The sequence below is a fragment of the Chiloscyllium punctatum genome, chromosome 39 (genome assembly GCF_047496795.1).
Source record: "Chiloscyllium punctatum isolate Juve2018m chromosome 39, sChiPun1.3, whole genome shotgun sequence".
NCBI classification, from domain to species: domain Eukaryota; kingdom Metazoa; phylum Chordata; class Chondrichthyes; order Orectolobiformes; family Hemiscylliidae; genus Chiloscyllium; species Chiloscyllium punctatum.
Window position 1 is genome coordinate 52,545,558 of NC_092777.1, and position 12,430 is coordinate 52,557,987.

Sequence of the window (12,430 nt, forward strand, 5' to 3'; positions counted from 1 at the left end):
TCCTCCAGTTAACATCTAATTGCCAACTTTTAGAACACAGAACAGTACAGGCCCTTTGGCCCTCAATGTTGGGCTGGCCTTTTAATCCTATTCTAAGATCAGACTAACTTACACACCCTTCACATGTCTATCTTACATGTGCCTCTCCAATCGTTGCTTAAAGTCCCAAATGTATCTGACTCTACTCCCACTGCTGGCAGTGCATTCCACACACCCACCACTCTGTGTAAAGCACCTACCTCTGACATCTCCCCTAAACCTGCCTCCAATCATCCTAAAATGATGCACCCTTGTGATAGACATTTCTTCCATGGGAGAAAGTCTCTGGCTATCCATTCTATCTATGCCTCTCAACATCTTCTACACCTCTATCAAGTCACCTCTCATTCTTCTTCACTCCAATGAAAAAAGCCCTAACTCCCTCAACCTTTCTTCATTATACATGCCCTCCAGTCCAGGTAGCATCCTGGTAAATCTCCTCTGCACCCTCTCTAAAGCTTCCACAACTTTCCTACAATGAGGCAATCAGAACTGAACACAATATTCCAAGTGTGGTCTAACCTGGGCTCTGTAGAACTTTTGACTCAATCTCCAATCTGAGGCTTCCATTGCATCTACTTTTCTGGGTCCACTTGATTCAAAATCACCAACTGAAGCCTGGGCTGAAGGAAGGAGGAAACAGTATCAAAGGGACACATTCTATCAAAAGGACAGGTAGATGGGCAGAGGTGCTGGGGTTGCCTTGTTGGTAAGAAATGAAATTAAATCAACAGAAAGAAGTGTTATAGAGTCAGGAGGTGCAGAATCTGTGGGTAGAGTTCAGGAACCCAAAGGGAGAGAAGAACCTCATGGGAGTTGTTTACAAGCCTCCCAGCAAGAGGATGGGTGAAGAAAATAAAATCCAGAGATAGTAAAAGGCAACAAAGGCATGATTAAAATAATCACAGGGATGTCAATATGCAGGTGGACTGGGAAAATCAGGTTGATAGCAGGTCGCAAGGAAAGGAATTTGTGGAATGCCTACAAGATGTATTTTTGGAGTACCTTGTGGTATAGCCCACGAGGGAACAAGTCATTTAAGATTTGGCAATATGCAACGAGTCTGACCTGATTAGGGAGCTTACAGTGAAAGAACCCCATGGGGTCAGTGACCGTCATATGATTGATTTAAACCTACAGTTTGACAGGGAGAAACTGGAATCAAATGTAATGGTATTACATTTGAATAAAAGGTAACAAAGACGTGAGGAAGGAGCTGGCCGGAGTTCATTGGAAGGGGTGCCTAGCAAGGAAGACGGTGGAGCAGCAATGGCTGGAGGTTCTGGGGATGCACAGCAGAAGTTCATCCCAAGGAAGATGAAATATACTAAAGGGAGGATAAGGTATTCATGGCTGACAAGGAAAGTCAGGGACAGCATAAAAACAAAAGAAAAAGCATACAACATAGTGAAGATTAGTGGCAAGTCAGAAGATTAGGAAGCCATTAAAAACCAGCACAGGATAACTAAAAAAAAACACCAATAATGAGGGAGAAAATAAAGTATGATAACAAGCTAGCTTGTAATATAGAGAAAGGTTATGAGGGTTTATTTTTTAGACATCTGAAAGGTAAGAGAGGCCTGGGTGGACACTGGACAACTGTAAACAAGGCTACAGAAATAATAAGAGGGAACAAAGAAATGGCAAAGGACACAAATAGGCACTTTGCATCAGTTTTCACAGCAGCATACCAGAACTTCAAGAGAGTTGGGGGCAGAGCCAAGTGTAGTGGCCATCATTAAGGAGAATGGGCTGGGGAAGGTGAGAGGGTTGAATGTGGACAAATCACTCAGATCAGACATAATATCAGACATAATACTCCCAGACTTCTGAAGGAGATAGCAGAGGATTGTAGAGGGTACTCGTGGTGGATTTTCAGGATTCACTAGTGACATGGAGAATTGGAGAGGACTGAAAGATGGCTAACTTAACAGCCCTGTTTAAGGAGGGAGGAAGGCAAAAGACAGGGTATTATAGACTGGGTTGCCTAACCTCGATCATTGGTAAGATTTGACAGTCCATCATGAAGGACGGTATTATGGAGTAGACACCTGACAAATCTGTTAGAATTCTTTACGAAGGTAACAAGCATGTTAGAAAAAGGAGAGCCAGTGGACATGATCTATTTGGATTTGCAGAAGGCCTCTGCCAAGGTGCTGAACAAGAGGTTGCTAAAAAAAGAGCCCATGGTATGAGTGGCAAAGTACTGGCATAGATAGAGGATAAAAACAATAACTGCAGATGCTGGAAACCAAATACTGGATTCATGGTGCTGGAAGAGCTTTATTCCTGATGAATGGCTTTTGCCTGAAAACGTCGATTTCGCTGCTCGTTGGATGCTGCCTGAACTGCTGTGCTCTTCCAGCACCACTAATCCAATAGATAGAGGATTGGCTAGTACTGGAAAAAGGCAGAGTTGGGATAAAGGGATCTTTTTCAGGATGGCACACAGTGACGAGTGGAGTTCCACAGGAGTTTGTGTTGGAAGCACAACTATTCATGCTGGACATTAATGATCTGGATGAAGGATTTGAGGGCATTGTTGCTAAGCTTGCAGATGACACAAAGATAGGTAGATGGAAAGGGAGTGTTGAGAAAGTGGGGAGGCTGCAGAAGGACTTGGACAGAGTGGACAAACTAGTGACAGATGGAATACAATGTGACAAAAGGTAAGACTATGCACTTTGACAGTGGAAGTATATGCTATTTTCTAAATGGCAAAAGTTTTCAGATTTCTGAACCACAAAGGGACTTAGGGGTCCTCACTCAGGATTCTCTCAAGGTAAACACACAGTTCAATTGGATGTTCGGAAGGCAAATGCAATATTAGCATTCATTTCAAGAGGGCTAGAGTACAACAGCAGAAACGAAATGCTGAAGCTACATATGGCTCTGGTCAGACCACATTAGGAATACTGCAAGCAGTTTTGGGCCCCGTACCTTAAGAAGGATGTGCTGGCCTTGGCCAGTGTCCAGGGAAGGTTTATAAGAATGATCCTGGGGATGAAGAGCTTGTCGTATGAGGAGCAGTTGAGGATGTTGGATCTGTACTCAATGACATTTAAAAGGATGAGGGAGGGGATCTGATTGGAACTTTCAGAATGAGAGGCCTGAATAGAGTGGACTTGGAGAAATATTTCCAGTAGTATGAGAAACTAGAACCCGGAGGGCACAACTGCACAGTGAAGGGACAATCCTTTAGAACTGAGACAAGGAAGAATTTCTTCAGCTAGACAGTAGTTAACCTATGGTGCTCACTGCTGCAGAGGATTGTGGAGGCCAAGTCATCGAGTGTATTTAAGACAAAGATCAATAGGTTCTTAATTAGTCAGGAGATCAAGGGTTACACGGAGAAGGCAGGAGAACGAGGTTGAGAAAGCTATCAAACACGATTGAAGGATGGAGTAGATTTGATGGGCTGAATAGCCTAATTCTGCTCCTACATCTTATTGTCTTAACTAAACAATGCAGCCCCAGAGAAGTGGTGCAACAAATGATAGAAACCTCCTAGAGTGCAGAGCTGCAACCACTTCTTTATCCCAACTTTAACTGAGTCCTGCAACCAACTCAAAAGTGGAGCTAGCCCAGAAAGACACAAAGGACAAGGCGATTGAATATCAGTAGCACAGGACTAAACTGGAGTGAGAGGGGAGAATCAGAGCACTGCACAAGTAAAGCAACTGTTGACCAGAGTACACACACTGCCTTTCTGCGCCAGTCTTTCTAAACTTTAGTTACCTTTTTGAGCAAAAATTTGAAAATCTCAATTCAAAGAACTATTTTATTAAAAGGATTCCTATGGTATAAAAGCAAAAACACTATCAAAAAAAAGGTTAAAGTAGTCACTTACCTTTGATAGGGTAACATTCCAAATCCTGTAAGCACTCGTGCTCTGTTGCAAAAGCTGATCCTTTACTTCCTGCCACTTGGCCTGTGCTGGTTTCACTTCTTGTACCTTACCCTTGCCCAGCTTCTTGACAGGACGGGGTTCACGTACAAGCAGATCATTACTACTTGACCTGCCCCTAATACACTGCTTTAAGTGAGGGCAGAGCTCCCCTATAGATTGACATAACCGTGCCATGAAAAGAACAGCATTGAGATTGCAATCATTCGGAGAGTATATGCAATTTTGTAATCTTTCTTCTGCAGTTTTAAGCTCCGCTTTCACACAGTCCAGGATATATTGTACGCAAGAAAGGCAATGTGCCCGTAGCATTTCTTCGACCTTAGCTGTATCAGCATACCTATCAAATGCTGAAATGTGTGGCTGTGAGGGTGAGTGGTCATTCAAATTGTCCTTAACGGTAGAAGAATCTGGTGGAAGGTACATGATTAAATCATCCAATTTAACTTTTAATTTGGAGTCAAGTGCAGAACAGAAACTTTGAACGCAAAGTGTGAGAGCTTGGGCCTTCATGGAGAGTCCACTCTTTACAAACTGGCTACGATTTGTGATGCTGACCCAGGCAGTGTCTGATAAAAGGTCATTACTGCTCTCTGACCAAAGAAATGCAGCAACATTATACTCAAACTCAATAGGTTTACTAGGAAGAGCACTGGAGTTCTTAACGTGAAGATCCTGCAGAGCTGAAACTAAGAGCTGCTTGGAACTGTTTGAGATGGATTCCAGACCTTCTTTTGTCAACGCCTATAAAAAAAGAAAAGGTTTCATTATATGTCTAGTAGAACCAAGATTGTCAATACCACCCACAACTGGTTTGTTAATACGCTTTATTTAAAAATAAAATTTAACAAACTAAGTTACAGTATTCCTCGATTTTGATCTCACTTGACACTCAGCATTTTTATAATAATTTTAAACAAACTTACACATTTAAGCCTTACATGAATACCAAACCAAAGAAGGATGATAATGCAGCAGCTACCTAAAGCTTGATAAAGATGTAGGTTTCACAAGTGATCTTCACAGAAGACAGAAAGTTAAAGAGACAAAGAATTTAAACAGATTTCCAGGTTATGGGACTTAGATGTGGCAGACACAGGTACTGCTGACAAGACAATGGCAGGGGGTTCATAAAACAGCAGTTCCTGAAGAAGAGCAGCTGAGAAAGACAGAGGTTGGAGGAGAGTTTCAACATTAAAGGAGGGGGGAAAAAAAAAAGTGATTGGGTGGTGTCAGCCCATGCATGAAAGTTTAGCACAAAGAAAAGAATTTTAAATTTGAGCCTTGAAAGGACTGGAAGCCAATTTAGATTAGTGCAGACAGAGGTGAGGGAAGAGCAAGCCCTGGTACAAAAGATGCAATCAGCAGAGTTACAGATGAAGTAAATTTTATACAAGGGAAGGTATAATGAGTGGGTGGGAAAACTTTGCGATAGGAGGTTGGGGATTGGAAGGAAGAGGCTTGGCTGCATTCAGCAGTGGATGAATTGAAGCAGAAATGGTCAATGTTAGAGTGGTGGATGCACTTGTTCGTCATCACGAAGAAGATTCAAGACTGGAAGCACAGCCTAATCTCAAGTATGACACCAACGCTACAAACAATCTGGATCAGCCTAAGAAAGTGACATTGCAGAAATAAAGATAACGAGTGCTGCTCCCATTTTAAATACTAAGTAGGTTTGTTCACTAACTTCAGAACATTTGAAGAGTAGTCCCTTGATGATTTAGATACCTAACATCTCTTTGTTATGCTAAATAAGGCAGCACAGTGGCACTGTTGCCTCACAGCACCAGGGAGGATCGATGCAGACCTGAATGGCTGATCTGTACAGTCTTAAATCCACAGATCAAAACATACATTTATCCCATGCCAACAAAGCACGTGAGTGAGCTGGACAGTTAAAATACAGTATTATTACAAAATAGTAGCAGCCAGACATTCAGCCCACTGAGTCTGCATTGACATTCAATAGGATCATGACTGGCCCTCCACCTCAACGGCATACTCCCACTCTCCCCATACTCCGATACCTTTACTGGCTAGAAATCTTTTTTTTAAAATTCAATGACTTGGCCTTCAAAATCTTGTGGTAAAGAATTTCTCAGGCTCCTCTCTATGTAACACTGAATGGCATATCCAGTAACATGAGACAGCAATCCCTTGTTCTAGACCTGCTCAGACAGAGACTATCCAGCACTGACAAGATTTTATAAATTTTGATAAGATGCTCTCCCATTCTTCTGAATTTCAGTGAATACAGGCAGTCAATATAATTTCTGCTCAGACTCGATTTGAGAAAGAACCTAAACCCCTAAAAAGCACAATGATAGTTTGCATTTGATAGGAGACATCTTGAATATTACCTACCTGTAACCTGTCAAGGAACAGCTGCTGAAGGAAGTCATCCCAGAAGGAGAAAGGCTTCTCCAATAGCCGGTAGCACACAGTTTCCCAGTTCTGACTTATTGATTCACTAGTTAGAAGTTCCCACACTGCATCGCGAATTCCAGCAAGACCCTTCAGACTTTTCACATAGATCAGAAGGTTCCCAATTCCCATCTTTATATCATCCTTACACCTTTATACATTAATAAAAAAGTGAAAGTTTAGATCAGGCTTAGAAAGTTAATTGCACATAAATATTGTTAAACATAGCATATAGAACAAACATTTTGTTTCTAAAATCTACCTTCTGTATGCATGATCTTAATTTATGTAATTCCGTTAACAACTGGCATTTGAAACTGCAATACTGATATCCTCCACTCTGGTTTGCTGTTAAGTCTTTGTAATTTATAAATTTGCTTACCCACACAAAACATTTTGTACACCATTTCACCACAGTCAATGTTTATTTAAACGCTGTTTTTGTAGGAAAAAACCTTACAGAAAACAACAAAACATTGAAATGAATGTAACAAAACTAAGAAATTGAAGATATGCATGGCATATTTCTTGGACTATAAAATACATAATGCATGTGCATTGTCTGTAATGTTGGTTATTTGAGTGTGTTTGTATGTGGGTAGTCATTGTCATGGGGTTGGTTGGCTCAGTTTGAAGGACTACTGGTTTGCAACGTAGAGTAACTCTAGCATGCTGGTTTAATTGCCACACCCACTGAGGTTACTCTGAAAGTCTCACTTTTTCAAGCTCTCCTGAGGTGTGGCAACCCTCAGGTTAAATCATCACCACTCATCTGTCACTAAGTAGCCCTTTGGTTTAGAGCTATGGCAACTTTACTTACTTTCTCATCATTATGGCAATTTCATTTGTAATTTAATAAGGGCAAATGTAACAAATTTGATTTTTTTCAAGTTAATTCCAACATGTTTTTTTTAAGAAAGTACTGTTTTATTGTCCTTTATCTTCTTTAGAAGAACTTAACACCAGTGAATGGCAACATTTTTCTGCATTGACTACCATAATGCAAAAGCTTGATCAAAGATGGCTCTGTGCAGCAAAATTCTAAACTCCTTACCATTCCATTATCAACTTGTTTATATTTACATATAACACCAATGTCATAGAAATTTGTAATAATCAAAGTAAGGCTCTTATCCAAGGTGTGCTAAAGCAGATACCAAGAACCAGCTAAGCAGGTAATTAATTACCAGTGTCAGATTGTAATAAAGTGTATCTGTAAATAAAATTATCCAACCAACTATCATGCTGTGTACATTTCTCTCTTACAACAGCTTTAGTTTACATGAGTTTGATTCAATGGCAATACACTTCATAATATGTGTCAGGTGTCATCGGGTCAAGTTAGATAAAAGGACAATATTGTTAATTAGATTAGATTCCCTACAGTGTAGAAACAGGCCTTTCGGCCCAACATGTCCACACCGACTCTCCGAAGAATAACCCACCCCCCTCTGACTAATGCACTTAACACTATGGGTAATTCAGCATGGCCAATTCACCTGATCTGCACATCTTTTGATTGTGGGAGGAAACTGGAGCAACCCCATACAGACATGTGGAGAACTTACAAACTCCAGACAGACAGTTGCCCAAGGCTGGAATTGAACCTGGGTCCCTGGTGCTGTGAAGCAGTAGTACTAACCACTGAGCCACCGTGCCACCCAAATTATTGCTGGAAGGAAAAGACAATTGCTTGAAGTTACACAGATAGGTAACCAATCACCTTGTTTCAGCATAATGCTGCAAATTTAATATCTTGCTATTTTTTTTGTTTTGCGATTGACAAATATTATTGATTCTTCAGCAAATTTGACAATGTTATGCTTCTGGATTGAAGACTTTTATATTGTGTAATGGACGTTGAGGGGAGGAAAGTCTCAGTTTTCAATTTGAATGTACTCCATACATGTGTCATATCAATCCAGTGAAATGAACTAAACACCAATTTCCTTTCATAAATAAATGCAGTTCAATCTTGGATCATATTCAGAATCAAACAGTTTAACTCCACTTGGAGAAACTCGCACGTAAAAGGGGAAATGGGAATGAAGTAAATAGGAAAAAGTAAAAACATCCTAATAGCCTTACTTTCAGATTGAAAAAAAATCTACGTGCTCTCTAGATTTACTATTAATTTACTTTAAATGTTACATTTGTATATTAATTGTTTTTTCTAATCCTATTGGTTTTCTGCTCTTTAGTGTTCGATAACATGCAAATAATATTCACTAGCTTACATATTGATCCATTGCTGAAGTGTGTCTCTCAAGTAGTCATGATTTATTGGATGAGCAAGAGTCCGCAGGGATGGCTGAAAATCCACTATAGACGGTGGTAAGTATTTGAACCACATCTCGGATTTCATCTCTTCTTTCAACACAGTGATTCCTTTATCTATAAAAGTGAAAGACAAAGTTATGTCTTATTGCCTGTGAATACAACCAAAGATTCTCACCAATATTTCCAAATGCCCAGTGAAGCTTAGAGCAATGACTTTGATCTCAGAAAACTGCATTTAAGACGACTGCTCTCACACAGCAGTGACTTTTGATATGACAGAATCCAATGCTATTGCTGTGGTGCTTTTCTTAATAAATATTTTTATTGAAAACTTTAAAATCTTTTACAAAACATTTATGTAGCAAAAACACCATTAAACAGAAAAAAGATAGTACAACAAAGCCATAACACAGTACTATTGTTAATGAACTACCTACTATTCTACCAGAACAACCATATCAACTTGACTTAAACTAAACATATTAAATAAATACTAACTTAAACTAAGTTCAAATAACTTAAGATTAAATAATATCTCACTACTTTATTCTATCTCACTCATCACAACTTTGAGACTCCCGTCGCCAGGCACACCATCTATAGTACCCGTATTCTTTTACCACCCAGTCTCTTCCTCCGGAACCCATGGGCACCCATACTGATTCCCACAGCTATACCACTGCACTAATTAATATTGCTGATAAGACAGCTTCAATATAATTTACAAAGGGCTGCCATGTCTTGTAAAACGGTTCCGTTTGGTGGTGCACCGTATTGTTAGGTAGTCTTGGGGGAGATGCTCCATCACCAGCCTAAGCCACCCTGTAAGACCCGGTCCTTTTTCTGCCTTCCAATTCACTAGGATATTCTTCCTTGCACAATGGGTAAGAACATTACACAATCTCTTCCCGTGTTCCCCCAGAGGGGGCAAATCTGGAAACTCCATAAGAAGAATTAGCAGATCCACGTTAATTTCAATCCCCAGGATGTCCTTTAGCTCCCTTACTATAGCACTCCAGTATCTCTGGATCTTACAACGTAACCAGGAGTAGTGTGAGAGAGTGCCTATACGAGTTTGGGACACCACAGTGACACTCCTCTCTTGCGCCATGTGAGCCCTGTGTAAGACTTTCAATTGCATGGCCTGCGCTCTGTTACATACTGAGATTTTCCTTACATTCCCCCTGATGTCTTCCCATACCTCCAATGAAATATCCTCTCCTAACTCTCCACTCCATATCCTACACAGTCCTTCCATGACCCCCAGGGCGTAACCTTTCTGTAAATGATATGAAGTACTGAGTGAAACAGCACCCGTACACTGGAGCACTCTTTTTTTCCTTCACGTTTGATTTGTAACGCTGAACCAGGAGTGTGGTCTTCCTCTGAATATGATCCCCTATCTGAAAATATCGAAAAAGGTCCCTATTAGACAATCCATATTTCTGACTTAAGTAAATGACATCAGGACCTCCCCCTTGAATAAGTCTCCCAGACAGAGGATTATTGTCCCATGCCTTAAAGCCGGAGTCCTTTGCCCCAGGTTTAAACCCTTGGGCTCCCATTAAGTCTTCGACTAATTGCCCTCGTCTTGCCTCATTATCCTCCAGGCTTTCACCGTATTCAAAATAATTGGACTTTTACACTGCTGGGTCACGGATTTCATCTCGTCCATGACTAATAAGTTAAGTAAAAGACCTCTCAACTGCAGGCTTCATCATCAAGCCAAATCGACTCCAAAATACCCCGTACTCAGTCACCAACATATGTTAACAGGGCACTTATTTGGTATTTCTTCAAATCCGGAAGATCCACCCCTCCCTCACCCTACGAAAGCTGCAATTTAGTGAATTTAATTAGAGGACGCCTGTGGCACGAAATAAAGGATGCTAGCCAACCATGGAGCCTCGGTAACACGTGTCTCGGTAACAACAACAGGAGCATTTTCATGGGGTGTGGCAGTCAAAGGAAGAACATTCATTTTAATCAGGGTATTCGGCCCTGATTAACCGCTCCCACCGCTGCAAATCCTGTTTTATCCTCTCCAGTAGTTTTACACTGTTAGCTGAATACAGCTGGTGGAAGAAGGGGATAATAAAAATTCCCAGATGCAAAAAAACCTTTTGACGACCATCTAAACGGGAATTGCATTCCATCCTTCAGATTAGGCACCTCCACTAATCCCCCTACCGGCATGACTTCCGATTTTGTAAAATTGATCCTGTAACCCAAGAAACCACCATATGAATTAATTGTTTGAATCAGTCGAGGAACAGACTTCTCCTGATTGGTGTCCTTTTATTTTTGGCCATCGGCATATAGCTACTAATCCTACCTGTGATACTACTATTTCAGGATTCCCTCCTGATAGCTTTGGCTAACGATTCAATCGCCAAGATAAATAACAGCGGTGATAAAGGACACCCCAGTCGAGTATCTCTGCCAATATTAAAAGTTATTTTTGGCTTAATACCATTTGTAATGACTGCTGCCTTAGGATCATTATATAGTACTACTACTCATCTGGTAAAGGATCCCCCGCCCCCAAACCAAAGCTCTCGAGGATCTCAAATAGATACGGCCATTCTTTCCAATCAAACACCTTTTCTGTGTCTAGGGAGACCAAACCCGGAAACAATCTTGGCTGTCATACCTGTAACTGTGTTCAGTATTCTCCTGATATTGTTGAAGGAGCTGCGGCTCTCAACAAAACCCATCTGATCTCTTTTTATAATATGGGGCAGGACGATGTCCAACCTCATAGCTAGCATCTTGGATAGAATTTTAAAATCTACATTCAACAGCGAAATTGGTCTGTATGAAGCACATTGTTCGGGGTCATTCCCCTTCTTTAAAATGACGGAGGTATTAGCCTCCGTAAGAGAAGGCAGCAGACAATGCTGTGTATAACAATAGTAGAATAAGAAGTGGCTCCACTGACATGTGTACGAATTCAATTGGGAATCCACCTGACCCTGGTGCTTTGTCACCCCAGAGATGCCTTATTGCTTCCTGCATTTCCTGTACCATTAGAGGCGCATTCAAAAGCCTGTTCCGTATTTCTATTGGGGAGGTCCAGGTTTTCAAAAAAGGACTGCATTCCCATTGTACTGTGTTCAACCCCCTCCAACCGATATAACTCTGTAAAGTATTCCCTAATCCTAACTTTGATCTTCTTAAATTCACAGGTAATCGCACCAGCCTTCTCCCTAACAGATATAATAGATTGGGAAGCTTTTTTCCCTCCTAGTCAAATAAGCCAAATATCTACCAGGCTTATCTACAAATTCAAACAATCTTTGTTTGGCAAAGGAGACCTTTCTTTTCAGCCACTTGTGTGTGCAATGAGTCGAAAGCAGTTCAGAGAGCTGTGACCCTGCAGCTTAACCAATGACGGCCCATTATAATGTTTTCTCAGCTACCTTCAGCCGGGCCTCCAACATCCGTTGCTGCTCCTCCCTCTGCCTCTTTCTAATCGCCAAATATGAAACAATCTGGCTTCATAAATAAGCCTTCGTAGCCTCCCAAAATATTGCCGGAATACTAGGTGCACCTGAGTTGATATCCCACAAGATCCTGAACTCTCTTGTAATATACTCAACAAATTTGTTACCCCCCTAACAAAAATGGATCCACGTGCCAGTGATGTGCACCCATTCCACTACCCTCAATTTTAACATCTAAATACACTGGCATGATCCGAAACAGGTATATTCCCAATTTTGCATGCCAATGTTCTGTCCAAACCGTCAGTTGGCATAAAAAACATGTCAATTC

The 12,430-nt window shown here is 40.9% G+C and overlaps 1 protein-coding gene across 5 annotated transcripts in view; it reads right to left on the bottom strand.

The window, feature by feature from the left end:
- The window catches only part of cog1 (component of oligomeric golgi complex 1), a 43,286-nt gene that overhangs the window by 18,235 nt on the left and 12,621 nt on the right, over positions 1–12,430 (bottom strand). For all 5 annotated transcript variants that reach the window (XM_072558702.1, XM_072558701.1, XM_072558703.1 and 2 more), the window contains exons 5-7: positions 8,611–8,767; positions 6,314–6,524; positions 3,890–4,690 (exon numbers count right to left, since the gene is read on the bottom strand). In XM_072558702.1, the coding sequence (XP_072414803.1) occupies positions 3,890–4,690; positions 6,314–6,524; positions 8,611–8,767 (1,169 nt within the window). The remainder of the gene's footprint in view (positions 1–3,889; positions 4,691–6,313; positions 6,525–8,610; positions 8,768–12,430) is intronic.